The sequence below is a fragment of the Trichoderma camerunense genome (assembly GCF_050948025.1).
Source record: "Trichoderma camerunense strain CBS 138272 chromosome Unknown V8C40scaffold_3, whole genome shotgun sequence".
In the NCBI taxonomy this organism is placed as follows: Eukaryota; Fungi; Ascomycota; class Sordariomycetes; order Hypocreales; family Hypocreaceae; genus Trichoderma; species Trichoderma camerunense.
In genome coordinates this window covers 1,771,325-1,796,294 of record NW_028145367.1, presented here as the reverse complement: position 1 = coordinate 1,796,294, position 24,970 = coordinate 1,771,325, and the positions used below count along the sequence as shown (strand labels likewise).

Below are 24,970 nucleotides of genomic sequence, written 5' to 3'. Positions count from 1 at the left end.
GGCCGAAACAAATAAATCCGCCCTGCGCCTCTTTTTTTTGTTTCTTCTCTCTTGGCTTGTTCTTTCCACCATCGAATTCTGTCGCTACACAGCGCCGAGTCGCAGAGGAGGTTTTACGCAAAGAGCTACAGTACAGACGACACAGACACAGCACAGCTTACACGCAGCCCAACATGTCGAAACGAACAGTCTTCACCTCCATCACTCCCCTCCCCCCCGGCATCTCGCGCCAAACCGCCATCGACTTCCTCCACAACCACCGTGACATGATCGACTTGAATCCCTTGGTCACCGACCGCCACGTCATCCCGCCTCCTCCCCACGCCCTGCCGGAAGAGCACGTATGCACCTGGTACTCCATCACCGACAAGATCTCGTACCTCCCTGGCCAGCTCGTCACCGGCGCCATCTCATATACCGCCGCCTTCCACGACCTGCCCCTTGGCCTGCAGACGCACTGCCACGCTCCGATGGGCGTCGACCTGCGCGAGAAGTGGACGGTGGGGGGCTCCGAGCCGGGGGAAGACCCAGAACCCATGGAGCTGGGCCTGGGAGCGCCGCGGTCCGGCCTGTATATCCGGGAGGATGTCGTCATCACCTGCAACGTCATGATGGCGAGCTTCATCAAGAAGACGATCAAAAAGGCCCACGGAACCCTGATTGAGGCGCTGTCTGTAAAGGCTGCCTCGTCGGGTGCTCCGCTGATAGAATCGCAGGCCCAGATGCGGTATCGAAAGCAGACGCCGTATCCTGCAAGCGCACAAACTGCCGAGGGGCAGCAACTCAGGTCGCTGAGACTCGACGACCTGAGAAAGCCACTGCCTGCGCGGCCAACCTCATGGCAAACACCACCAACACCGCCCATGGCATCGCTGTCGACAGAGGCGTTTCAGTATCGCGATCAGGAACTAGATACTTCGGGCGTCGACTATGGATACCCGCCAGAGCCCATGGCTCCGCGGTCAATGAGAACGCCTCCGCACGCCTATGTCCCAGAGCTGCTGTAAACGGCTGGTGCTTCTTCTCGCCAGTTCGACAAAGTTGTGATGGATTGATTTTCGAAAGTTGGATGTAATAATTTATGAGGACATCGGTCCTCAAGTCTCATGTCATGTGCTGGATAACATGATGGGTCAGGAAGCAATAGAAAGCGACAGGAATTCCATCTTTTCTTTGTTTGGAATTCACCTTGGGTTGAATGCGTGGCGTTGGCGGTAAAAGGGAGAATGTTTATATATTTCAAACAGGGCTTATTAGCGTTGAGAAGCTCTCTCTCTCTCATCTCACATATAGGAAAGTTGGCATTCGGACACAAAGTCAATCATTGCGAATCACATTTTACACAGCGCAAAGGAAGGAGTAATAAGAAAATGATTTTGCATTTGAAACATACAAAAGGACTCTTCACTCGGCAAAAGCAACACCCACTTTGATGCCCTTCTATGCTGAATTAAAAAAGAAGAAGAAGAAGAAGTAAATCACCCCCTGATAAGAAGAAGAAGTAGAAGAAAGAAGCTCACGTTCGAAAAAAATTTCTATCCCCAGAGAAAGAACAAAGAATAAAAAAACAACCTAGAAACACATCTCCAAAAAATAGCAGAAGGGCACCCGTATTTTGTTTCCTTTGGAAAAACCCCCCCTTAACCCCAATCCTTCTAAACCCCCTTGCGTGTGTGTTGACTCCCGACCCAAAAGTGTCATCCTCCTTCATGCCGATATCATGATCATCATCATCCTCATGCACTTCTTCCTCCCAATGCTAGTAACATGTTGAGATGTTGCTTGTTTACAGGGCCATGACGCCGACGATGAGAGCGCCAAAGACGGCAGCTCCAACGTGAATGAAGCTCGTGGAGGCGCCGGAGACGGTGACGGGGGGAGGGTGAGGCTTGTCGCCGCCGTCGTGGGGCTTGCCGTCCCAACCGTTCTTGGGGTCCTCGGGCTTGGCGGAGGCAGAGGGAGCGGCCTCGGTCTTCTTGGGCTCCTCGGGCTTCTTGCCGTCCCACTCGCCCTTCTTGGGGTCCTCGGGCTGCTTGTTCCAGTCCTTGTTGTCCCACTCCTTGTTGCCGTCCCACTTCTTAGGGGGCTCGACGGTCTCGGTAGGGCAAGGCTGTGATATGAGAGTTAGCATGGTGTTGATAATAGTTGGGTATGTATAAGGGGGGGGTATTTACCTCGATGACGGTGCAGGGGCAGTCGGTAATGGTCAGAGTAGTGGCCTTTGTGACGGTGTAGGTCTTCTTGTTGACGGTCACTTCAGTAGGCTCAGGGCAGTAAGTGGTGTACTGAGAGACAATCTTTGTAGTGGTGTAGGCCGACTTGGTCTTGTTCCACTGGTTCTGCCACTGCTCGTGGCCGTCCCAGTGACCATCATACTTGTTGTCCTTGTCGTCCTTGTTCTCCCACTCCTTCTTGTCGTCGTCCTTGTGCTCCCACTCCTTCTTCTCACCATCCTTGTTGTCATCCTTGTTCTCCCACTCCTTGTGCTCCTCGCCATCCTTCTGGTTGGGGTTATACTCCTTGTTCTCCTCCTTGTCGTCCTTGTGCTCCCACTCCTTGTTGTTGGAGCTAGCATCGTACTCCTTGTGCTCATCCTCCTCCTTGTTGTCGTCCTTGTTCTCCCACTCCTTGTTGGAGCTGGTGTCATACTCCTCGCCGTCCTTCTTCTCGCCGTCGTAGTCCTTGTGCTCCCACTCCTTGTGCGAGGGGTCAATAGGCACGTACGAGGGCGAAGCCTCAGGGTACGCCGGCCGGTTCTCACTGGCGGACGGGTAGTAGATGTTGCCTGCGGCGGCGAAGCCGACAAGGGACACGAGGACAGCCTGGACGCTACGCATCTTGATTGTTTGTGTTTTTGTTTTCAACTTTAATTGCCGAGAAAGCGAATGACGACTACAAAAAACGAGGATTGTAGTAGATTGATTAAAAAGATCTCGGTCTCAAAAAAGAGTGAAGAGAGAGAGAAAGCGAATGTGGTGAAGGGAAAACGAAAAGCGAATGTGAAGCTGATGCGAATGATGGAGAGAGAAAAGAAGAAGGCTTGAAGCCATCTCAACGGGGGGTTTATATAATTCTCAAGGCGAGGGCAAAAACATAGGAGCATCACGCGAAGAGCCTCTTCGCTCTCACTCTCGCTCTATCCACTTGCATCAGAAACAAAACAAAACAAAACAAAACATATCAGATGCTCTCTCAAATGAGGCAAATCGCTGTCTGCATCCAAGACATGCTGGCCAACAATCCAAAAGCAGATGGGGCAAAAAGAATGGAACAAAAATAGTAGTAGTAAAAGAAAAGAAGTGCCGAAGAAACATATCCAACATATTGCGTACGCTTTACAGGCACATAGACTGTCTCCCCATTTCTCAGCCTCAGACATTTCTTCCCTTCCCGTCGTCTTCGTCCGTGCCCCAACCCCCTCACGAATGCTTCAACTCCAGCAATTGCGACGATCGTCCTTTTTCCCGCATTCCTCCACCCGCCGAAAGCAAATTACCCATCATGCCAGTCTTTCATATGTTGCTTCGTTGCCGCAACCGCCCGCCCCAGCCTCTCATTTTGCTTCATTCCCACAGGCGAACAAATGGCAAGAAAAACATTCACTTTCACGGTATGGCGCAATACACTTGGAACTCTTGACGCGTGCGGGTTTATGCATTTTATTTCCTAGTCATGATTTTGACTCGGGCTTATTGCCTTTATTCTCGTTTATCGCAGTCCTTGGGGACTGTAGCATACATACATGGTACTCAAACATACATTGTGCCGGCAGGCCTTCGCAATTGTCCATCGTTGACGCCATATTGCCGTTGCCGTCGCAGTGTCTCGAATTCCACCACAGGCCCGTACAGGCACACGATATTATTCTCCCTGCCTCGGTAATGTATAGCGCGTCGATACCGATTACGCGCAGACCAGCCCGAAGCCATCATTTCATCACGGCCGTAAGTCCACTCTCCCCCAAATTCCGACCAGTCCGCCCCAGCCCTTCTTCCCCTTTGTCGGAAATGCAAAGTCAGCTGCAAAATAGAACAAAACGAGTACACACTAAACAAGCCGCCATGTTGTGCCGTATTCGTTGCCATGTGACCTCTCTTCTATACCAGGTTTCCTTGAACGCCTTCCACTCTTGCTTCTTTTTTTCTCTTTTGTCCAAATCAAAATAAAATCAAGAAGAAATAAAAAAAAAAACCTCAACCGGTCGTAGCAACCATTAAGAATCCATCCTGGCGGTGAAATCAAAGCTGAGAACAAAATGCGGCATGTCGTACGTACAAGATGTGTACGAACATGTTGGGAGCGGGGAAAAGTTGGGGAAAAACAAATGAGAGCAAAACAAGAACAGGAAAAAAAAAAGTGGCAAATGACACTATGAACACCGGTTCGATGCAGATATGAGAGCAGAAATCTAGTAGGTATCAAGTCGTGCCGCCCTTTGACAAAGCAAATTATAGTCAACCCTGGAACAAATAGGGAAATTAACAGAGGAAAAAATATGCGGAAAAAATATCGAGTCATATGCCGGTGAATCGTCGCAATCGTGAAAGGCCGTGTTGGTTACACGCCTGTCATCCGTCGTGAGCATGTGCCCTGAAGGGCCCATTACTTTCGGTTGGAGCGACTCAGGCTCCGCTCGACACCTCGTGAAGAGCCGTCAAGGTTGAAGTTTTGCAGCTGCTGCTCATACTTGGCGTTGCGCAAAAACTTGGGTACGGAGTCCTGTGATGGCATTGTCAGCAAATAAGAGGATGAAATTTTTGTAGTTAAGAGTACTTACACTAGCCATCAACTTGAAGACGGCATTTTGCGCGTTTTCAAATAGCGAAGTGACTTCCTGCAACGTCTCAATCATGCCATTCTCCTGGCCAACAGCCTTAGTCATTCTCGTTGCCAAGTTGTTTCGCAGCTGGTGGTCAATGTTGAGTTCGCAAGGTGAGCCAGGAGCCAAGAAGGCGTTGTAGATGCCGTAGGCTTGAGCCATAATCTCCTTGATGATATCCATGGAGTTGTTGGAAGGGTTGGCCTCGGCTTGTCGGATAGCCGTCTTACAGTTCTGGACAAAGTCGTTGACGTCCTTGTAGAAGGAGAGGTTCTCCTCGCAGTGCGTTTCCCTCAGGTTCTCGCGGAACAGGAGGCGGAGGGCGGGGTCGTTGAGGATCTTCTCGAGACGCTGCGTGTTGGAGTCGCGAACGACGCCGTTGCGCTGTGAGCCAGTGCCAGCCTCGCTCTCGGATGGGCGACCGCGCGAGCTGGTGCCATTGATCACGTCCTTTCCTCGTTGCGAGATTTGGTAGACAGCATACTTGGTCGGTTGGAACAGATGACAGCCGGGGTTCTGCAGCATGAACGATCTGTCCTGGACCACAGTATCTATCAACTCAAACTCGACGAAGAGGGACGCAATCTCAATGGCCTCTCGCTTGTCCACAATAGTGCAGCAGTCCACCAACCAATCCGAGGTGGCCTTGCCGGTAAAGGTATCCTTGTGCACCTTTCCGTTTACCCGACGCTCATTAGCCATCTTGACACCGGTGAGGCCATCCTCATAATCGTGCAACGAGTCCGAGTCGGCTGCAGCCACGTTGGGCTTGACATTGCGGGTCTCGGCGCCGACAAATCGGCGAAAGATGACTTCGACGGTGCCTCTGTCGCTGAGGATCTTGTCGCTGTGCTGCTCCCTCTCCAGGATGACGAGAGAGCAGCAGTGGAGGCTGACTAGCTCGGCGACTTGCTTCTGCTGAATGCCGTTCCTAGAGCAAAATCGATCCAGAATTGCAACGCCCTTGGCCGTTAGCTGCCACACTGAGCCCTTCATGTTGTAGACTGGCTGCATCTTTCCGTCAGCAGACTCAATGAAGCGGGCCTCGACAAATCTTTGGCAGATTGAGCGAGCCATGTCCTTGGCCATGGAAAAGGTGGTCGTGGTTGTTGTGGTGACGATTCTTGAGGGATCCTTGGGGTCAGGCATGCGGTTGGACTGAGAGAACTTGAGGGATCCCAGGTTGTTAATAGCATCCTCGGACAAGAAAGTGTAGTCCACCTTGGTCAATCGCACTCTGTGGGAACCAAGAGGCAAAAGGCTGACAATCAGTGTGGAGAAGAGATCCTTGAAATCCTGTATCCCGTGTTAGAGGCATAAAAGCACGTTGCGAAAAATAGATGAAAATGAAAGATATAGGGAAATTTTGACGACAGAGAGTTGGATGGATTCCTCGTCAATGGCTCAGTCTATCTATTAAGTGATGCATGCAAAACGACATGTCTTGAGATGAGTAGTGAAAGCAGCAGTGGTAGCTAAAGGGGAAAAAAGGAGGGGAGGGGAGGAGGAAGGTAAGAGTAAGTGAGATGAGGTTCAAGTGAGATGAGACGTACTCTTGTGAAAGGCCGGTCATCGTCGGTCATGCGCAACAAGCGCGAGGATGTCTGATGCATTTTGTTTGGAGATGAGGATTCAGAGGACAGGCCAGTCGAAGGCAGGGTGGGAGAGTGCTGGGCGGATGAAAAGGACGACTGCTTGCCGTCTCCCGGGTTGGACAGCAAAGACTGGCTCGACGGGTAGTTGAAGGCGGTTGGCCGGTCAGGGCTTGCGGGCTCGTCCCTCAATTGATGAGAGGGCGCAGTGAGCGAGAGGCGAGCAAGCGTCGAGTTGGACTGGCGGTTCCGGATGACGGGCTCTGAGATGCTGGCAATGGCGCTTTGCGTTCTATCCAAGGCGGCAGCCGCACGTGAGAGGATGCTGCTCGAGGTCCGCTGGTGGCGTGGCAGTGATGATGAGCCTATCGAGACTGAGCTGGCGTGGCGGCGTGACTGTGAGACTGGTGGTGGAGATTTGGTGGCCTCGAAGCGACGCTCTGCTGGTGCGGGAGCTGGTGCAGGTGCTGGGGATCGTGAGGCGCTCGTGAGAGACTGGGTTCGGTCGGGTTGCTGTCTCGATGAAGGAGGCAGAGGCTCGACGATTGTGTTTAGAGGTTGCGACAAAAAGGCGGCCATCTGGTGGGAACAAGAGAAAAGAGTTAGAAAGTTTGGGGAGATTTGAATAAAAAAGATCAATGGTGACCTTAGAACTCCTTTGGGGGTGTGTACGCTGAAAACAGGCCTGGCAGAAGAGGTACATGTACGAGTAGAGGGTACTTTGCAGTGCAGGGGGACGGACGCTGCACCCTCGCTCGCTGTGGAACGGGGGTTTTCTTTGGAGGGGGGGAGTGGCTCCAGCGCATGAGCCTGGGGTCTCTAGCGCGGGCTGGCGTACCAGGTACTTCGCTGGCCCCTCCGAGAGCCCGTGCAGCGACCAAATGGTACGATGGGGGAGATTGAGGGAGCTTCGACAAGGAGAACAAGGCCCGGGAGAAGCCGAGCGTTGTGTCAAGGCTGCGTTGCTTTGACTTCAATGCGTCTCTTTCATCTTTTGGGATATTGGGATGGGGAGAGGAGGCGGAGGATGATGATGCAGTGGGACGACGCAGGCGAGATGAAGGGGACAGAGAGAGAAGAGAGAGAAAAAGAGATGGGCAGAGCAGAGGAGAGGGCACGAACTCAGAGACTGTTTCGACCGCGGAAACTCCTGCCATGTATGTACGAGTATGAGTCTTGCGTTTCTGTGGACAGACGGACAATGCAATGCAGGATCCAAGTACGAGTTACAAGGCCGCAGTCAATGGCGTACATGTATCGATTTGTTCGCCAAAACTGGCTCTTGGGCTTGGGCTTGGGACAGAGGGCGGGATGTGGGTATGCACTAAACCGAGCTTGAAACTCAGTGAAGAAAAAAAAAAGACCACCAGACAGCATTGATGCAGCGGGGCAGCGCCAGCAGGAACAGGTCCACAAAACGACCCGTTTATTACATTTGCTGTGAGGCGACAACTGACGAGTCGTCGCACTTCTGCAAGTCCCACAAGAACCACGTTTTTGTGGGAAGAAAGGAGGCCAGGGTCTGGTTTTGGCGCTGTGCTCGTGGCACGCACATACAGATACTTGTACAGGGTACAGGTACAGGGACAAGGGCGAGAGGGAGGAGAGGCAGCAATCGGTTCATACAGGTTCACACCAAGAGGTAGCACCAGTAGAGGAACCCGGATGTGGTGCTAATGCCGGTGACAAGAGCAGCAGCAAGGAGCAACTTCTCCAAGCGGCAAAGGGCTTTGACGGGACAGTATCGTCATCATCATCACCATCATTTTGACCATCATCATTATCAGCAGCATCAGCATCAGCATCAGCATCAGAAACGCGCACACGCTCAAACCCCAATGCCGTCCTCGAGACCCTTGTGTGAGGTACTAGTACACGCCACTTGCGTGCCTCATGGAGCGACTCTTGGCTTCTTCCCAAGCGCCGGGCCGCTGTGCGTGCTGGCTGCTTGGAGAAGAACGACCAGCATCATCCATTGCCCAGCTCTGGCCGTGGGGCAGCTGACCCTGGTACTTGCGCAGTAGCGGTAAGAACGCTGCTAGCACGAGTACTACACGTCCTGGCGTGGAGAGCGGGCTTGCGCTTTGCAAAGAGACAAATGTCCCGAGCACAGAGGCTAGCATGTTGCACTTGTGTCATACCAGCGAGGGAACAGGACCAGCGAAGAAAGAGAAAACAGCGTCTGGATTCCAATGATCGACCAAGGCACTAACCAGGTCTCCCTGGGACAAGAGCTTTTTTGCTTTCTTTCGCCCCCCAAACCCTTGTCACAATGCTTCCAATTGCCTTCTTTTTTTTCTCTTTCGCAAGAGGCGTTCGGTGACTATCCGAACCACCGTCGTCATCTGAGCCCTATGGTGCAGGATACTTTATTCCCGTTTGCCCTTCTTACTCTTCTGGCGGGCAAAAGACGACTCCGTATTTCGCCCATTGAGTAACGGCGTGCTCCTAGTAAATTGAAGGTTCATGCACGTCTTCCAGGGTAGCAGCAAAGTAGTGGCAGGTTTTCCCTATAATGTGACAAATGTGATTTGATATGTGTTTCGACCCGTCATGGCGACTTCACCGCCAACGGAGAAAAAATAAAAAGGGCCAGCTAGTGGCTGGATAGTGCCCACAAGGGGACCACCCTATCACAGCCTTTTTTTTTTCTTTTTTCTCAAGGTATTCCGAAAAAGGGTAGAGGGCTGGAGGAGGGTGCGCCAAACTAAGAAGAAAAGAGAGGAGAGCGACCAAGTAGAAACTTTGCCACCTACCGAAGCTACCTAGTACCGCGCCGTGGTGGTAGCTGAGGGGGGCCGGGGTAAGTAGTTGAGAAAGCGGTGCAAAATCGGTGACGCCGTGATGAAGCAAACTTGGACCAGCTTCGCGATGTCCGAATGATTTTCCGGCTTGTCCCTGGCCGTTGACCTTTGTTTCAGCTCGCCGGGTTTGGACTTGCCAATTGAGACTTGTTAGAGGGCGTCGTTCGTGGGTTTGTCTATGCGTTGATGGGCCGGGACATTCCCTCGACATTCCTGTACAAGTCTGGAGAGTTTATTGTCTGGGTCTTGCCTCTTATCAGCCATATTCGCATTAGCAGAGACGCCCCATGAAGCTAGTTGGCTGGGTTTCACATTGTCATGTGGCCACAGGGAGAGGCCCCATTCTTCTTCTGGACGGGCCAATGAGGAGGGTGTGCAGCTGCCATCCATGGCTCTTCTAGAAGCGGACGCAAGTTTGCGCTGTTAGGGGCAAGGAGGATCATGGCCGAGCTATGGCGATATGATATATGCCGGGGTGTGATATGATAGGAAGAATGGACAAGAGGGAAATCACATTATTCACCTGTATGACCATGCACTCTCTCTCGTGGTTGGCTGGGAGCGGTTTCCTTGGCTTTTTGCGATAATCTGGGGTATGCCTTTTTCGGGAATAAGTCTCACTCTGTGCGTCTCCCTGCAGAAATGCAGAAAATCGATAGCAGCATAAGCCCAAGGGTAATTCGTATGTCGTCGTCGGAATCCGGTATATCTCCGGCTGAAGTAAATATCAGAGGCAGGTATTCTTCTTCTTCTTCTTCTTCTTCTTCTTCCCTATCTTTCGGCAAGGACGAAATAGGTGGTAAGCAAGACAAGGATAGTGTTAAAAAAAGAAAATTGAAAATGAAAAGCTTCAATTGAAACTAGCTCGTTTATTCGATGCCGTATCTTGGTGGACGGTGCGCAAAGTAATAGCAGAGGCGATGACCGAAGGCGTCAAGCTTGAATCATGGAAAGAAAATACTCGGAACCCTAAAATCACAGCTGCTCAGGGAGGCTATTTAGGGATTTTCGGAGCGAGCGGCAGCTGAAACGAAACAGGACCCGGCAATTGCTGAGAACGTTTGGATAGTCAAAGGGGGCCACGGAAGACTGAAGAAAAAAATCAGGAGAGGCGCGGAGCAAGCGGCGTCATTGTCGTGTTCCTTGCAGACCCAGGGACAGCTTCATATTTTCCCCTGAGGATGTCACAAGAGGGGCGCTCCCGGGATCACTTATACACCATGCACCCGGACAATGATTTGCTAATGAAGATATACAATCAACGCACGCGTGCTATCTCGAGTGCGTGTGCTACTATTCCATAGATAGATGAGATGATGATCTTGCTGCAGCGGTGTGACGAGCCCAGCCCTATCTGTTCCCGCAGTTTATTAGTCCCAATTGCTCCTTTTGGCCAGTACCCGTACTTGGCGATGTTTCAGGAGGATGCTCGGACTGCGATTGAGCGCCGCCTACCGAGACGCACGTTGGAAGCCTGTCTGCCACTCTACTCTAACAGTGAAGTCTGTACGGAGTACGGGCATGTCAGATTGCGCTTACTTGGACGGGGTTCTGCTCAAGACGCGGGCTTATTACCACGTTGCGCGCCAGACAGAGGCTAGCTAAGCCTTAAGTATCAGATCGTCTTTTCTGCCGATCTGCCAAGACAACCCGGAGCGCAAGATCTAGAGCTCATCTCCTGTTGCCGCGTGTACAAAGTACGGAGCCCTCTACCTCCCGGATCTGATAACCGCCAAGTTCGTCCGACTCAGTCGCAGAGCGCGTGGTAAGTAAGCATGCGTAGCTTGTTTGCATCCCATCCCACGGGCTAGCCTGGCCCATGGACACATTTTTGTCATCGCGTCGAAGCCATAGCGTGTTGCAGCTCGCGCCCTATTGTCCCATTGACGGGCTGAAAAAAGACCCTGCGGCTCCGAGCTCGTATTTGAGTGTTGAAATGCGACAGGCATGCTGTAGCTAGTACTAATGCCAAGGCTGGTAGAGTCGGGCTTGGATTCTTCCCGATATTCTTTCCGCGCTAGGGGCAGGTAAAGGCATGTAATGGAATATATTGATGGTTATGCATTTCTCGGGGCGCACAGCGCATCAACCACATTGCAGTCGGAGTCCGGATTTCTCTCGGAAAAGCCAGGTTTGTAGGGTAGGTCACTTTTACCTACCAAGGTATGTGATGTGCTTTCGAAAACAAGCTGCATACAACATTGCCACCTTCGTGAATCATGCATCGTGTGACTGATACCAGAGGCAGGCAATCGGATGCAATGGATCAGTTCGCCATTCGTCTTATCCGATAGTTGGCGTTCTACACAGGAATGCGGACGGATATCGAGGCCGAGGCTACAGTATTGTCAACAGGAACAAGCTTCGAAAATCAACTTCGGCTCGCGGGTTGCCACTTGGCGTAGTTAGTAAACAAACCGTTCTGCCACCTTCGAAAGCATACCCGAGCGGGCGTTATTCCATCTGTCACAAATTCGCTTGCCACTGAGAACCCTTCTTCGTTCTCAACCTACTCGGGAATCGAGATGATGGATGCGGCATGTCACATCAGTGGAGAAGAGTTGCCATCATCTATCGGTCGTTGTGTCAATTGACGGATATGTAAGCAAGACAAGGCAAAGCTTGTCGACGGTACTGGTGTGATATGATTGCGGGGAGAGCGGCCAAGTGGCTAGCCGTGCTACTGTGCTGCTGCCACGCGAGCTCTTTGCGTCTTTTGGCTCGTCTCGGGAGAGGAGGCGAGGCAGCGAAGCCGCCAACAAAAACGTGTCTCGGGCCTGAACTCCGCATGCGAATCCTCCGCCCCCGGCAGTGTTTCCCCACAGAGTGACTGTGCCATCCCCCAATACTTTTGTAAGCCCGTATGCACACACCTGCATGCTGGTATCTGGCATGATTTCAATCGCCAGAACGAGAAGTCATGCGTCGAGTGTAATCCCTGCCTCCGCCGGGTCCGGGCGGGTATCGGCCGTATGAGTGAGCGGCCGATGCTGTGACGTGCGAAAAGCCCGTTTGCGGCCGAACACAGCGGTGGATATGAATGGATTCCTTGGCTCGACCTCCGCTCTCATTACATGTAGCTGGTAGTTGAATATGCAGTAAGCCGCCATCCATGGCACTGCTTGCTTAGCCATATGCCAAGCAGCTGACGATGAGCTTATTCTCTCCGTCTCTCGCGACCAGCCCCAAGTAGGATTCGTTCAGCGCTGTCAAAGAAGAAAGCCATGCCCCGACAGCCGAACCGAGGCTCTAGGCAAAGGCGAGAGCGAAGCAGAGCTAGAAACCCTCATGCTGAGACAATGGCTCTCTGGACGGACCAAAGTTTGAGCGAGGTGGATACGCCTCACCGACTCTCAATGGCTCCAAGATGCGCCTGTGTGGGCTGTGGACGGGCGCCACAATGATTCTGCACCTTGCAAGGGCGCTTCCACAGCGCCCATGGTTCCCGTTAGATGCAAAACCTGGCTTCATGTGTGCATTCCACGTGGCAGATCTAACAATCCTGCCACTTTCCGTAGAACCTTGAACGATAGCCTCGATTCTGGAATTCCGAGGCGCGACAGTGTGTGCACCTCCCCCTGGGTACAGGGCGTCTTTGGTTCCACGACGACCATTTTGTCATCATCTGCAGCAAGCAAATTGAGAAGGCGAAAAGAGGAGTAGGCTGGTGGTCCAAGCTGCTGTAAGCTCTTGTGGGCTGCGAATGAATCAGCTTCTCCTCGCGATAAGTGTTGAAGATTCCAGGGTCACCCTGCTTTGCGATAAAAAACCGTAATGAAAACAGAAGCTTTCTCGCTCAGCTGTTGACGCCACTTTTCGCAAGCAACAATTGAAAAGAAAACATAATACTACTCTGGGTAGAGAGGCGAAACATCTTACACCCTCCGCTCAGAAACGGAAAAGCAAATGCCAAAGCCAAATCAGCAGTGTCTCAATGGGAGCTTTCAGTTGGCGATGCCACTGACGAGCCTGACCTTGGCGGGATATGTCATCCCATGACGCAAGGCCGTGGCGGGAAAGAAGGGCGCTAACATCTGCTGCTTCTAACCCCGACAAAAATCGTCAACGGCGGCTGCTTGGCCCTTCGGTACCAGTACGAGTACTAGTACGTGCTTTGTGCCAAAAGAAAGAAACCTCAGTAACGGGGCTGTGCTCGACAGGGTTTGCAGGTGGTTGCAGCCAGTCATCTCGCCTCCCTCGGGCCCCGCTATGCATGTAAGAGAACTTTGGAAAGCTGCTGTGCCCGACCCGCCAATGAGACAGGCGGTGGAGGCCGGCAGAACGGGAAAAGGAGGCACCTTGAACTGGTGGATATCGCATTTTGCCACGTGTTTTGTGAAGATGCACCACGAGGCGCCATGACGGGGTGTCTGGCAAAGCGAGCCAGCCCCAAAAGCGAGTTATTCCCTGTCGGACTAGGGAAAAGAGGAGAAGGAGGGGCGTGTGCAAGACGGGATGCCAGGGAGCTTCGATTGGATCTCAGCCTTTTACTGGACTGGACTTGTGCACTTGTTTGCGCCTCGGGTGGAAGGATGGAGGTGGTATTACCCATTATCGCGTCCTCGTACGTGTGCGTGTACTCTGTACTAAGATGCCGCAGTTGCATTCGGCTCATGACGTTTATCTCAACAAGTCGACTTGACGATTTACCTGCCGAGGCGAGCAAAAGGGCTCACACAGCCGAAAATGGGCAGCCGCAGCGCCAATAGACACGCGAGGTGGTTGCACGGCAGGAAAAGGAGGGTTGCTCGCTTCTGCGAAGCTTGTAAGTAGGCTGCTCCTTGAACTGCCGGGCTTCGGCTTGTCCCTTGACAACATGAATGCTTGCTTGCAGTTGGTTAGTTGATTGCGAGAAACTGCCTGAATTGTCGGAGTTGGAGTGGTGTCATTGAACCGTTCTCTTTCTTTCTCTCTCTCCTCTCAGCCCAACAAAAGGATTTGCAAGCACAAAACTCAGAAATCATTCTTGTTAGTCACAAGTTTATTAACCTTACTGGCAGATTGGCAGCGGTACCTTGCAACTCTTCATGCAAGCATACGGAGCGCACCATGTAAGGGCCTTTTTTTCGCATCTTTTAATCTTAGTAGTGGCCGGGCTATCCTGTCCCGACATACGAGCTGTTCGTGGCTCAGGTATGCCGGCCGAATCTCGCCTTCGCTCCCTCTCGTTATTATCCGAAGATGGCCACATGGCATTTGCCGTGACACGTGCGATCTTCGTCGCACGTACATCCAACAGCCGTGGGATGTGGATTATGTGCGCCATCCAACAAAGTACAGGCTACCGGCCGTGATACAGGACACAAAGAATGCATGTATGGAGGAGTGGCACAAATCGCCAGCTACATGTACAAAGTACCTGTTGCTTGTCCAGAGAGCACAGCACAATGCCTGATACCGCTAGCATGATTCCATCACTGTCGCTGACGGTCACTTGTCAAATCCTACGGCATGCACCATATATTAACCACCGCCCGTCGACAGTGCCGGTTACATGAATATTCGACAGCTTTCTCAATAATCAGTAATCCGCAAAATGTGACATGCTTTTCGCCTTGCACGCGGGCGAAATGGCGTGTCAATAAATAGACTTTTTGGGCTTATTGTGGGCCACGGGCCAGTTTTTTGCTTTTTTCCCCAACTCCAACTGTCCATGGATCGTGAATCAGTTGCAACGGTCGGTAATAAAAGAGTGGCCTGATGTTCGTGATGGCCGAGTTTCTGGTCGGTGGATCGGGTTTGCAAACGAAAAAAACAGGAAGAGAGCAAATCCACGAGTCGGGTTTCACTTGAACTGCCGGCTGCAAAACAATGCAACGTCGATAGCATCGACACGCCTCTGTCTAGGCGTTGAGACCGTCCGGAGCATCCGATGGTTTCATTATTGGATTGGTTCCGGTAGCACACCGCATCAGTCGCAATCAATTCGATTCTACACAAGCGCTAACTGCGCTGGTACGGCATGACAGTCATTGAGCCCATCCACTCATCCATGCCCTGGCGCATTTCGGCGGTGAGCTGTCGCTGTGTAAGTGTCGACAAGGCGCTTGCGAGCAGTAGTCGCCCGTTAGCAGCTCGATGGATTCGGGTCCAAGATTGCCAATGGTTCTATTTATGGTGCGCTCATGTATCAGGATCCATCTGACGCATCTCATCTGAAACGGCGATGCCAGCAATTGAGGCCGAATCGTCTCCAGCTCTGGCTCCCAAAGCCGCCTTATTCCAGCCATATCCATGTCCCCGGCACCCCAAAAGGTATGGTACACAAGACTCGTTAGTAATGGGCTGCTAGCTTCGTCCAGCCGCCCAAATGGCAGTTCGAGAGCAAACCAAGATCCGCTCGTGTGCAGCCAGGTCGCGAGTACTTTGCCATGTGTTGCGCATGCACTCCCCCCAAATCGCAGAGAGCCAACCAACCCCTGGCAACCCTGTCTTGCAGACACACACACGCCCCCTGTCACGAACCAGTCGGCCTTCTTTTTGCCATTCTAATGCCTTCTAAAGGGCTTCCCGTGCCAGGAGCCGACAGATTCCGCATCTAAGAGGGTGGAGAGCCAAATTCTGCCGCAAGAGAAGCAGAATAGGAGATTAGGCCAAGAAAGAAAGGCAGGAAACGAAGCTTGGCCCAGTACCGAGCACACGTTATTGGATCTGCAAGCTGCTCTCTCTTACATGTACACCCACGCCCCCTGTCAGATACCTTGCCTTGCCTGTGCAGTAGGCGTATGGGACAAGTACCTACTCGCACTTGGCTCTCACGCACGGCAGAACCCTGTTCGGCTCTCGACTCAGCCCAGTGCTCCGTACAATAGAGCACAAGCAAACCAAGTGGTTGGGGGAGCACTGCTAGTGAGGAGTTGAGTGCCTTAGTTTTGAGCGCGTGCGAGTGACTCTGAGCCAGTCGCAACAGAGCACGCACCCAAAGCAGTTGAAGGCTATATTATGTTGTTATTTCCAAAACCCTGCCCGTGTCCAGGAGCCATTAGGAGAGAAGCACTCACTTCCCTATTGCGGCACCTAGAAGCCTCTCATTGGCTGCTTCGGGAGGGAGACGATATAGCGGGAATGCGTCAATGTAATGCTGCAGTTGGGGCGCGACGCATGTGTCAGTCTATGTTGCTGCATCCAACAAATGAAGGAAACATTAGTTCCACAGATATGGTACGAAGAGCCACCTAGTGGTTAGTAGTTTGACCCGTGAGACCGGCGTTTGCAGGCCGCATCACCGGTGCTGTTGCTGCGACTGTGCACGTTGTTTCGGCAGTTTTGCAGCAATTCTGCTGCCTGTATAAGGCTCCATTCCCCGGCTCCATATTCTCTCTCGACGGCACTACGAATTGCCTATAACTGATATAATTTCAACTTGAGTCTTTAGCTTAATCTTTACCGCTTCGTGTCTCCAGGCAATGGATACTACTAAGGCACTCAAGCACTTGTATGAGTACTAGGCGACTCCGCCATCTCCACACGCTTGTACTCGTACCTGCTACACTCTTGTCATGACAGGACGGTGCAGACCGCCCCCAAATTCCACCTTTTGTCCAACGTGATCTCTCCATCTTTGCAAACAACCTCCATTTGCCCCCCACCGTCCTGAGTCAAAAGCAATCAACAAACTGGCCTAGCAATCTAGCACCTCAGCTTTTGATAACCATCAAGTACGTACCGGGCCTGATCCCAGCCCGCTAGGAGAATTCTCAGCTTTTTTCTTCTTTCTTTTTTTTCTCCCGGGGCTGCCATGTGGGTTTTGTCTTGAATCTAGTTTTTCCATGGCCCCCAACCTTCAGCCATGCGAGATTCATGAGATGGCACACGTGGGGGCGTCACGATATCAGTACTCGTACACACAGAATCTTGCTTGCCCTGCATACGAGTTCACAGTTATGCATCTGTCGCCGTAGACGGACTACAGCCATGATCTTCAGTGGACATAGACATCACATCAGCGCCATCACTCGCCACACGCTACTACCGGCCCTGCCTACCTAAATGGTGCATAGGCATCTGGCATCGTCCCTGCAGAGCTGCCGCAAGTCCTTGATTCAATATCAGCAGCTCGAAACTTGGCTCGAGCTCCCCATGTTTTTTTTTTCGGTTGGAAAGCGATGTCTTCTCCAGGACTTCGCCGAACTTCTAGCTCCATCAAAACACTCCGCCCACTTCCCGCCGGTTTCTCGCCTATTGAACTGTCGATGTCGCTCTCTCTGGGCATCAAAGTGCACTGTAGTATTCGGTACAGGCATGCCGATTCGCCGTGTCTGCAGCAGAGCCTGTATTTCATACACAGATCCCCAGACGGCCAAAGCGCTGTGATGCCGGAGTTGCCAATCTCGTCATATGGCACTGATCCATGTTGCTCAACGCCATGGCGGCTATGCCATTGTGATACAGTTTCCACTTGCCAGAACAAGGACATGCCGCACCCATATTCGCCGTTGCTTGGCTAAGTACAAGCATTACAGTTATACTCGTATGTCCTGCATGAAAGAGAAAAAACAAGCGATATATGCCTGTCTTTACCCTGGGACTTGGGGGCTATCATGGTACTAGCTGCAACGTTTCTTTCAGCGCGCAACGCAATACTGTACTCATTGATCCATGTGCTTCTATAACCGACACCGACATCCCCTCGAAATATCGGCGCATTGCCGTCAACAGACCGTCAGAGCATCTGTGTTGCCTACCTATTCGGACACCCCCGAAATGTTTTCCTTCACCTTGGCCGGACACGCCGTTGGAAATTCTCCGAGGCCATCTGCCTGTCCCAATACAGACATGGAGCTTGTTATGGGTGCTTCTGCTTTGGGCACTGGCAAAGGACCAGCGCGGTCCGCGGCTCAAACGCCTCAATTCTTACAAAGGATTCCTGAAGTCTTTCCACCGGCGAAATTTTTCAAGCCACTCCGCTGCGTGGCTGGTTCGACTGTCCCGACAAACTCTTCTCGATAGCCGGCCCGGACGTCGTGGCTTGAGTTCTCTCTGCTCTGCGCCTTGCTGGGCCGCGGTTCTTTGGTTTGGAAAGTTAGCCTTGGTCATTCCCCAGAGACGGCGTTTGCGACGCTTAGCTTACATGCGCACTATGCATATTCGCAATCGAGTCTGTATATCATCTTATACCTAGGTAAGTAATGTTTCAGACCGAGGCCTGGCTGTCTGACGCAGATCTGCCGCGGCCGTACGCATTGCGCTTGTGCTCTTCTCCGTATCTACATGGCATGTAATATGCAAGGGTCGACATACATGCACCTAACCCAAGACCCCTAGTCAACGACGTTTTGAGCAGGCAACAATCTCTACATGTACGTGCGTACGTGCGTGCGTGGCCTGCAATAGGTAGGTCATTAAACTCGCCTCTTGACGATTCTCTCTTCTAGAATCAATTGTGATTCCGGACAGGGTCCTCCAGGCACGATCGAAGCCCTTAATAGCAGGCTCGTACATACGAGTTAGATGTAAGCCGCATCAATACGACGTGCAACGGCAAAGCTCCGTATGGTCATCTTATATCGTATGCCCCCTCGGTTTGGACTGCCTGTGCACGCACAAGAGGTGCGGGACCGGGCTTATCGAGATTGGGGAGACTTTGCCGTTTACAAGACGGACAGATGTATTTACTCGCAACGTGGTTCGTGTTTCCTTGCTGCACGATCCCGGTTTCGATTCCCATGGACAAGGGGCATCACAGCATACACTAATACACACAGAGTGACACGCGTACCTACCTGTCTGCGGGCTTCCTATGGAGCAATACCACCTCGTTCGGCTGGGCATGCGAGTGGAATCGGCAGTAAAGTCTCCATCGGCCGAGACTTGTGCAATGACACTCGCTGCCGCCCCCGTGGTCGTTTATTCCATCACTTGGTATATGTACTTTGCACACGGCACGCCGGAAGCCTTTCTCTCTCTGGAATCATCTCCGGTCGAGACACGTAGACGACGGAGCCGCTATGTGATCATACCCTATGCGCATGATTCGTTTTATAGTATGTAGAGGTGATTTCTTGCCATGTTTCCTTAATAGGGGATAATTGGGAGGGAGAAACTCGTCGGCAGAGCCCTGGCCATGAGGCATCAATTACCGAGAAGGGCGGCCTTTTGCCAAAAATGACCTTCATCACGGACTAGCGAGCTACCTAATGAGGATACAAAATGTAGGGTTTGTTCTTTGTGCTCCTTGCCAAGTTAGCGTTGTGCGGGGGATCCTCATGAATACAACATGAAGTAAGTAAGAGGGATATAACCTTGGTAAAAAGCCCAGAGTTTGCCGATGTGATGGCCTACGTTATCTTGTAAGGACCTCCTTGAAGCTACACCGAAGAACGATATATCGTAAAGGATCGCGGGACTCTTGTCATGAAACGCGATCAAGGATTTGGTCGCATGATTCATGACGGGCACCGGCCTAGTCCGATATCCCTGGTCGTTTCCATGCCGCAACGTAAGATAAGCATCGTGATTATCGTGTCGGGATTATTGGCTAGGAACATGGGCTTTTTAGCAATTATTTGTCTAACAGTAGGAGCGCGGGTTTGTTTACTGGGGGGGTCTTATTTCCTCGTGAAGGAGGGCTTGCCCGAGTTGGTTTGTGTCAAAGTTCTCCAGTTTGGAAGATGGGGATCGTCGTGGAAGAGAGCATCTGACCCTATGATGACGAATGGAGTTGTTGTTTAATAGAGCGTGGCGATTTATTTAGATACGGCATTAGCAGGGTTAGTTTGTTGAGTTATACAAGCGGACAAATATGGAGTAGAGACAAAGGTTCTGTGTCTATAATAGAATATGTCTAATATACAGATCTAGAGGCGGATTGTGTGTCTCAATGAAATTTCATGTATACCGTTGGTTTGAGATGAGATTTAACTCTACTGGCTACTCATTCTTGAGAATGAAACCAACCCCAAAGTCTCTTTGAAGAATACTGGTAAAGAAAGCCAAGGCATTCTGTTTAAAAGGACCCAACCGCGAAATACCCTTCACTGGCTGATTTCTGAGCAGCATTCGGACTGGCAAAGAAGTTGCAACCCACTAGATACATTCATTAATCTATTTTAGCCTTTCAATCGCCAACCAAAGCGCTACTAGAATGGAAATTAGAACCGGCCTTTGATGTAACGTCGATCGCCTTTGGGAAGATTCCGGTCAGAGAAGTGGATATTTAATCCACTGGGTAGTGGCAGATGGCTGTATCCTGGGGATAATGGTAAAAGAGTCACTGGGTTATAGAGAGGTTTCGGACACGTCTCTCCGCGGATCGATGAACATCGTGGACGATGTTTCGAAAAATGCGCTGCCATCGTCCTGATCTTCTGGAGACCCCTGAGATTAATTGTATTGAGGATTGCAGATATACTTTCGCGTATAACAGTTTAGACGTAGATGACACCGGAAAGTTCAGGGATACCTGAAAACTGTATCAAAGTGCAAGGCACGATTTTCATTTAAATGTGTTTATTGCATCGTATGGAGGTCGGATTACCAGCCGAGGTTCGTTGGCGCTTGAGCCTTTATGACGTGCCTGGATATATGTGATCTTCACTGGCTTGGATACAAGAGGCAATAATAAACTGAATTTCGGATCCTATGAGGAAAAGGTTGTGATTCCGTATTCTATGCTAATAAACACAAACAGATAGGTATCGTAGGGAAAATGGACTCTATCAAGGGGCGTTGGAGCTGAAAAGGGCCAAGTAACAACTGCGTGCCTCCGTGTATCAACCATTATCTGCTGATGAGTATTCTGGTGTTTCTACTCTGCTCATTTCATCTCTCAGAACAGACTTAGTCTTTCTCCGTCCGTGATACACACACAAGCCTGTGCCACCGCTCTTGTGGCGCTTGTTGGCAGGGCACATTGGGCTTGACGGCAAATGTTCCGGGACATCGAATTCGAATTTGCTGGCTGAAGTGCCAATATCAACAGGAATCTCGCGGCGAGATCCACGTGGAGGTACCTGCTCCCACCACTCGCGAGACTGCGATGCCATGCTGCTACTGTGGATACTGTAGCGTTTCATAGAGCGATTCGATGGCGAAGCCGTCTTGGAGTTGGTCTCGCCACCAGTCCTAGGAGGTGTCAATGACGTAAAAAAAGCCCGCGGCCTGCCGTCGGCTGTATCTTCGTCCAAGGGAGGTGTGCTGACTCGAATGGCCTCCTACTCGGCGATAAGTTGATGTAACTCACAACGCAAAGCATAGAAGCCGAGGAGAGAGAGATACTCACCCCTCCGGGAAATGTGCTATGGGATAAGTTATAGAGACCTGGCAGATCGGAAATTAGCTTCTACATATACTTATACTTGACATGGAGTGTGCTGGCGTACTCGTGTGGCTCAACCCGAGAGTGGCAGGACTCGCAGGCGGTGTCCTGCCCTTAAGAACGGCCCTGATGGAGCTGGATACGCTGGTGAACGAGTCCCCAGACTCCTTTCGATGCCATGGGGCTCTTCCAAAAAGCTTGCGGCCTATCTTGGAAGTATGGAACTCGTCTTTAAACCACGTTCCCGTCTTGCTGATGTTCTGAGAGGCGAGGAATTTTCTCGCACCTTCAACCGTCGACCGCGTACGACAATCCCCATCAGGGGCTAGATCATTGCAAGGACCCTTTGGTTCTACCCCGACATCTGTCTGATTGCCGGCATCTGATGTATAATGGATATACGAGTCCTCATGTTGTTTTTGCTTGAGCTTGGATTCGATTTCTTTTTTGGCCTTGAGGTACAAGAGTCTTGGAGAGAGTAAGGGCGTTGGCGACCCGGTTTTCACGGTTGTTTGAGTATGGTGCTCGGGCGAGGTGGTTTTTGGGGTGTCGACTAAGCGGTAGTTCTTTGAACCGGGAGAGACTACAATGCTTTCGCTCGACTGCTGTGACTTTGAAGGCGTAATTGCAGTAGTAGAAGGCGAGACAGGCTCTGCAGTGGGGTGTTGTAACGAGAATACATGATCAGACTCGGATAGATATGGAGTCCACACTTGATGAATGGCAGGCGGGTCATGTCTTGGAAGGTCGGGTTTCGATTTTGGTCCAGTTGCAGAGGTCACTCGAGAGGCTAAACGCCCATTGAGTAGTGCGTCCGTCTCACTGGCAGATTTGGTAGATCGTGAGCGCCATTTCCAGAAGCGCACATTAGAACTGGCGTTGCTCTTTCGGGGAGAGGCTGGCGTGAGCTGTCTCTCCGCCCAATATCCCTCAGGGAACCAGACCTACTCGTATCCCTCACGAGGTGGCCGTGGCGGGTCGACGCCGAATTTTGGGGCAGATGTGGATAAAGACTCAGCTCTCTTTCTGTCCGGTGAACCTGCAGGAGACGTTGAGTTTGTAAAGGCACCATCTTGCATAGCCCTGTCCCAAGGAGTCAATCGAGGTGGCTCATGAGAGCTTGTAGAGGGCGGCGCAAGGGTTAGTAGAAGGTACGGCGGTGGACAAGGTAAAGACCGGACTGAGAGGTCAAAGTAACTGTAGAATATGATTAGCACTATCGAGGTAATTAACAAACACATAATAGCTGAGGCTGTACCTGTCATCATGAGAATCTGAAGTGCTGCTTGCTGTTGCTATTTCTGCGTGTTGTTTATCGGACATGATGAAAGGCTATCGTCACCCACTGGAAAACAATGAAGCGGATGCGACAGCGCTTCAACTTGTCTCTGACGAATCGGCAAAACAGCTGCGAAACGAAACAAAATAGTGCAATAAATAAATAGTTAAAAAAGAAGAGAAAAAGAGAGGAGGAAAGTCGCGACACTCCTCTTAGGATGTAGGTGCTGGACGATGGTAGGATTAAGAGTACTCGGGATATGTTTATAGGGGATCGTTTGATGTAACTGGAGAGTTTTCAGAGAGGCGCGTGTATGAAACCAAGACAAGATTAGACAGATGATAGGTGAGAGTTAATGGAAGGTCCAGTCGGGAGCGGAATATTTCACCCCATCTCACTAGCTTTAGGAATTTAGCATCACACAATGATATACTTTTTTATTCATTTGACATGAAAAGAAAAGAAAACTGGTATTGTCGCACTTGACATGTCTCATGAGACCTGATCCATCTGTCCTCATTACTCAAACATCCATTTTAGTGGCTTCCCAATCCAAATACGCCGAAAACGCCATACATGTTCCCATCAGTCGCTATGCAATTATGCATCCATCTCCATCGTGTCGTCGCCATCCAGAGCCATTCCTTGAGGCTCCAGAGGAATTCCACGGCCTCGTCCAGCCAGCAGCTCTCGTCTGACTTCAGGGCCAATGGCAGAGTGACCGTGCGTTAGCAGCAGATCCAGCAGTGCCTCTCGCTGGTCTTCGGTGATGTCGCCCTTGTATCTCTGCGCAAACGCCAGAAGACTCTGGTGCCAAATAACGGGCAGCTTAGCTCTGTAGTCGGATCCGCTCATGACAACGGTCGTGTTATCGCCGGCCCTGGCGGTAGCGGGATCTTCGGCGCGGAATCTCAAGAAGTGGAAGACTAGAGCATCGATAGCCTGGTAAGGGAGAGCGTACTTCTTCTCCAAAAGAGTCTTGATGAAGATGTTGGTCGCTCCACCTCCCTCACTGCCCTGAGAAGCCTCTTGAGCGGCAATGTCGCAAAGACCCTTGATGGCCGCGGCGGAGTGGAGGACTGGGATGGAAACTCGCGCCAAGACAGCTGAAATGATGTGTGCCTCTCGCAGAGTGCAGGTGCCGCTGCCGATCAGAGGGAACAAAAAGCCCTTGAAAAAGGCTGCAGGCTTGTAAAGGCCCTTCTTGAGGGAGTTGAACAGGTGGACGTTGAGCTTTTTCGTGTCGTAAATATCTTCGCGGACCTTTTCCAGCACTACCATCTCCAGGAACCGCTGGACCACTCCAGGCTTGGCAGAGACGAATATCCTGGTCGCTTGATAAGTGGCATTGGGTGTCCAGTTTTCGGGCTTGGTGACATCGATAATGTCCTCCCAGTGGGGAATAGTTGGGAGAATCTTGAAGGGCTTGGGAAGAGGTCCGGACTTGTAGCGGGAAAGAATTTCGCCAATCCTTGTGGTGCTGTTAGCTCCGAGCCCGTAACTACATGCATTTTCAAGATATGGCATCACTTACTTGGTGTACACTTCCACAACTTTGGGCGGAAGCTCAAAGTCGTCATCGGGGGCTCGGACATTGCCCCCGCCAGCCTGAGCTGCCTCATGCGCAGCAATCTTCTCCAGAATCAGGTCGGCCAAATTGATGGACTCGCCCTGGGGTTCTCCGGAACCCTTGAGATCCCAGCCGTGCTTCAGCAGATCATCATCCTCTTCGTCTCCCATGAATTTCCTGTAAGTATCGAGGTCTTCAGGGTCGACCTCGACCTCCTCCACCATGTCATCGTCGTCTCCCCAGGCCTCTTCCTCATCGTAGCCCTTGTGATCTTCCTCCTCGCCGAATCTTGAATCGTACCCAAAGTTGTCCACCGTGGGCTTCGTTACCGGGTTCTCGGCATTCTCCTCCTCCATCAGTTCGCGACCTATCCGCAGAATGTTCTTGGAGGCCTTGGAATCCACAAACGCATCCTCGGATTCTTCGACGTCCTTGGACTTTCTCTTGGTAGGCTTGTTTCGCAGAATGCCCGTCGCCAGAACGTCATCTTCCAGGGGATTGTGGCGCCGGCCGCCGCGCGCCGCGGTAGGAGTCGTTGCCTTGGGCATCTTGAATTCCAATGCTGTATGTAGTCTGCGGTGGAGGATTTCTGTAGATGTAACTGTTGGATATCAGGGTGCGATTTGGGTTCTGCCGGGGCCAGACAAACT

General features: G+C 51.5%; 8 protein-coding genes across 8 annotated transcripts; 3 read left to right on the top strand and 5 right to left on the bottom strand.

The window, feature by feature from the left end:
• The first annotated feature begins 459 nt into the window (after positions 1-459).
• Positions 460-1,380, top strand: V8C40DRAFT_236229 (uncharacterized protein). Its single transcript, XM_083214007.1, has one exon. The coding sequence runs from the start codon at positions 471-473 to the stop codon at positions 1,005-1,007; it is 537 nt and encodes a 178-aa protein (XP_083077240.1). The 5' UTR covers positions 460-470; the 3' UTR covers positions 1,008-1,380.
• A 406-nt stretch (positions 1,381-1,786) lies between these two features.
• Positions 1,787-2,837, bottom strand: V8C40DRAFT_262727 (uncharacterized protein; the record flags this gene model as incomplete). The annotated part of the gene is made up of 2 exons (XM_083219387.1): positions 1,787-2,110; positions 2,175-2,837. The coding sequence occupies 2 exons, from the start codon at positions 2,835-2,837 to the stop codon at positions 1,787-1,789; spliced, it is 987 nt and encodes a 328-aa protein (XP_083077239.1).
• Positions 2,484-3,234, bottom strand: V8C40DRAFT_236228 (uncharacterized protein). Its single transcript, XM_083214006.1, has one exon. The coding sequence runs from the start codon at positions 3,101-3,103 to the stop codon at positions 2,867-2,869; it is 237 nt and encodes a 78-aa protein (XP_083077238.1). The 5' UTR covers positions 3,104-3,234; the 3' UTR covers positions 2,484-2,866.
• A 1,368-nt stretch (positions 3,235-4,602) lies between these two features.
• Positions 4,603-6,432, bottom strand: V8C40DRAFT_273066 (regulator of G protein signaling domain-containing protein; the record flags this gene model as incomplete). Its single annotated transcript, XM_083220429.1, has 3 exons — positions 4,603-4,719; positions 4,778-6,115; positions 6,373-6,432. The coding sequence occupies 3 exons, from the start codon at positions 6,430-6,432 to the stop codon at positions 4,603-4,605; spliced, it is 1,515 nt and encodes a 504-aa protein (XP_083077237.1).
• A 7,084-nt stretch (positions 6,433-13,516) lies between these two features.
• V8C40DRAFT_236220 (uncharacterized protein) lies at positions 13,517-15,091 on the top strand. Its single transcript, XM_083214005.1, has 2 exons — positions 13,517-13,980; positions 14,216-15,091. Exons 1-2 carry the CDS (start codon positions 13,902-13,904, stop codon positions 14,608-14,610), a joined length of 474 nt encoding a protein of 157 aa, XP_083077236.1. The 5' UTR covers positions 13,517-13,901; the 3' UTR covers positions 14,611-15,091.
• A 2,534-nt stretch (positions 15,092-17,625) lies between these two features.
• On the top strand, positions 17,626-18,522 carry V8C40DRAFT_147369 (uncharacterized protein). The gene has a single exon (XM_083211265.1). The coding sequence runs from the start codon at positions 17,722-17,724 to the stop codon at positions 18,334-18,336; it is 615 nt and encodes a 204-aa protein (XP_083077235.1). The 5' UTR covers positions 17,626-17,721; the 3' UTR covers positions 18,337-18,522.
• Positions 18,523-20,926: 2,404 nt separating this feature from the next.
• On the bottom strand, positions 20,927-22,794 carry V8C40DRAFT_284493 (uncharacterized protein; the record flags this gene model as incomplete). Its single annotated transcript, XM_083222158.1, has 5 exons — positions 20,927-21,367; positions 21,436-21,473; positions 21,536-22,369; positions 22,433-22,668; positions 22,730-22,794. 5 exons carry the CDS (start codon positions 22,792-22,794, stop codon positions 20,927-20,929), a joined length of 1,614 nt encoding a protein of 537 aa, XP_083077234.1.
• A 302-nt stretch (positions 22,795-23,096) lies between these two features.
• On the bottom strand, positions 23,097-24,959 carry V8C40DRAFT_236211 (snoRNA-binding rRNA-processing protein ENP1). The gene is made up of 2 exons (XM_083214004.1): positions 24,285-24,959; positions 23,097-24,221 (listed from the first exon to the last, which is right to left on the bottom strand). The coding sequence occupies exons 1-2, from the start codon at positions 24,866-24,868 to the stop codon at positions 23,351-23,353; spliced, it is 1,455 nt and encodes a 484-aa protein (XP_083077233.1). The 5' UTR covers positions 24,869-24,959; the 3' UTR covers positions 23,097-23,350.
• Between the last annotated feature and the right edge of the window lie 11 nt (positions 24,960-24,970).

Coding starts and splice junctions, on each gene's coding strand:
- V8C40DRAFT_236229 (XM_083214007.1), top strand. CDS start 471: ATGGGCGTCGACCTGCGCGAGAAGTGGACGGTGGGGGGCTCCGAGCCG.
- V8C40DRAFT_147369 (XM_083211265.1), top strand. CDS start 17,722: ATGCCTGTCTTTACCCTGGGACTTGGGGGCTATCATGGTACTAGCTGC.
- V8C40DRAFT_236211 (XM_083214004.1), bottom strand. CDS start 24,868: ATGCCCAAGGCAACGACTCCTACCGCGGCGCGCGGCGGCCGGCGCCAC. Junction 24,222..24,284: donor GTTGTGGAAGTGTACACCAA/GTAAGTGATGCC, acceptor CAGCACCACAAG/GATTGGCGAAATTCTTTCCC.
- V8C40DRAFT_236228 (XM_083214006.1), bottom strand. CDS start 3,103: ATGCTCCTATGTTTTTGCCCTCGCCTTGAGAATTATATAAACCCCCCG.
- V8C40DRAFT_236220 (XM_083214005.1), top strand. CDS start 13,902: ATGGGCAGCCGCAGCGCCAATAGACACGCGAGGTGGTTGCACGGCAGG. Junction 13,981..14,215: donor TGCTCGCTTCTGCGAAGCTT/GTAAGTAGGCTG, acceptor CCTTACTGGCAG/ATTGGCAGCGGTACCTTGCA.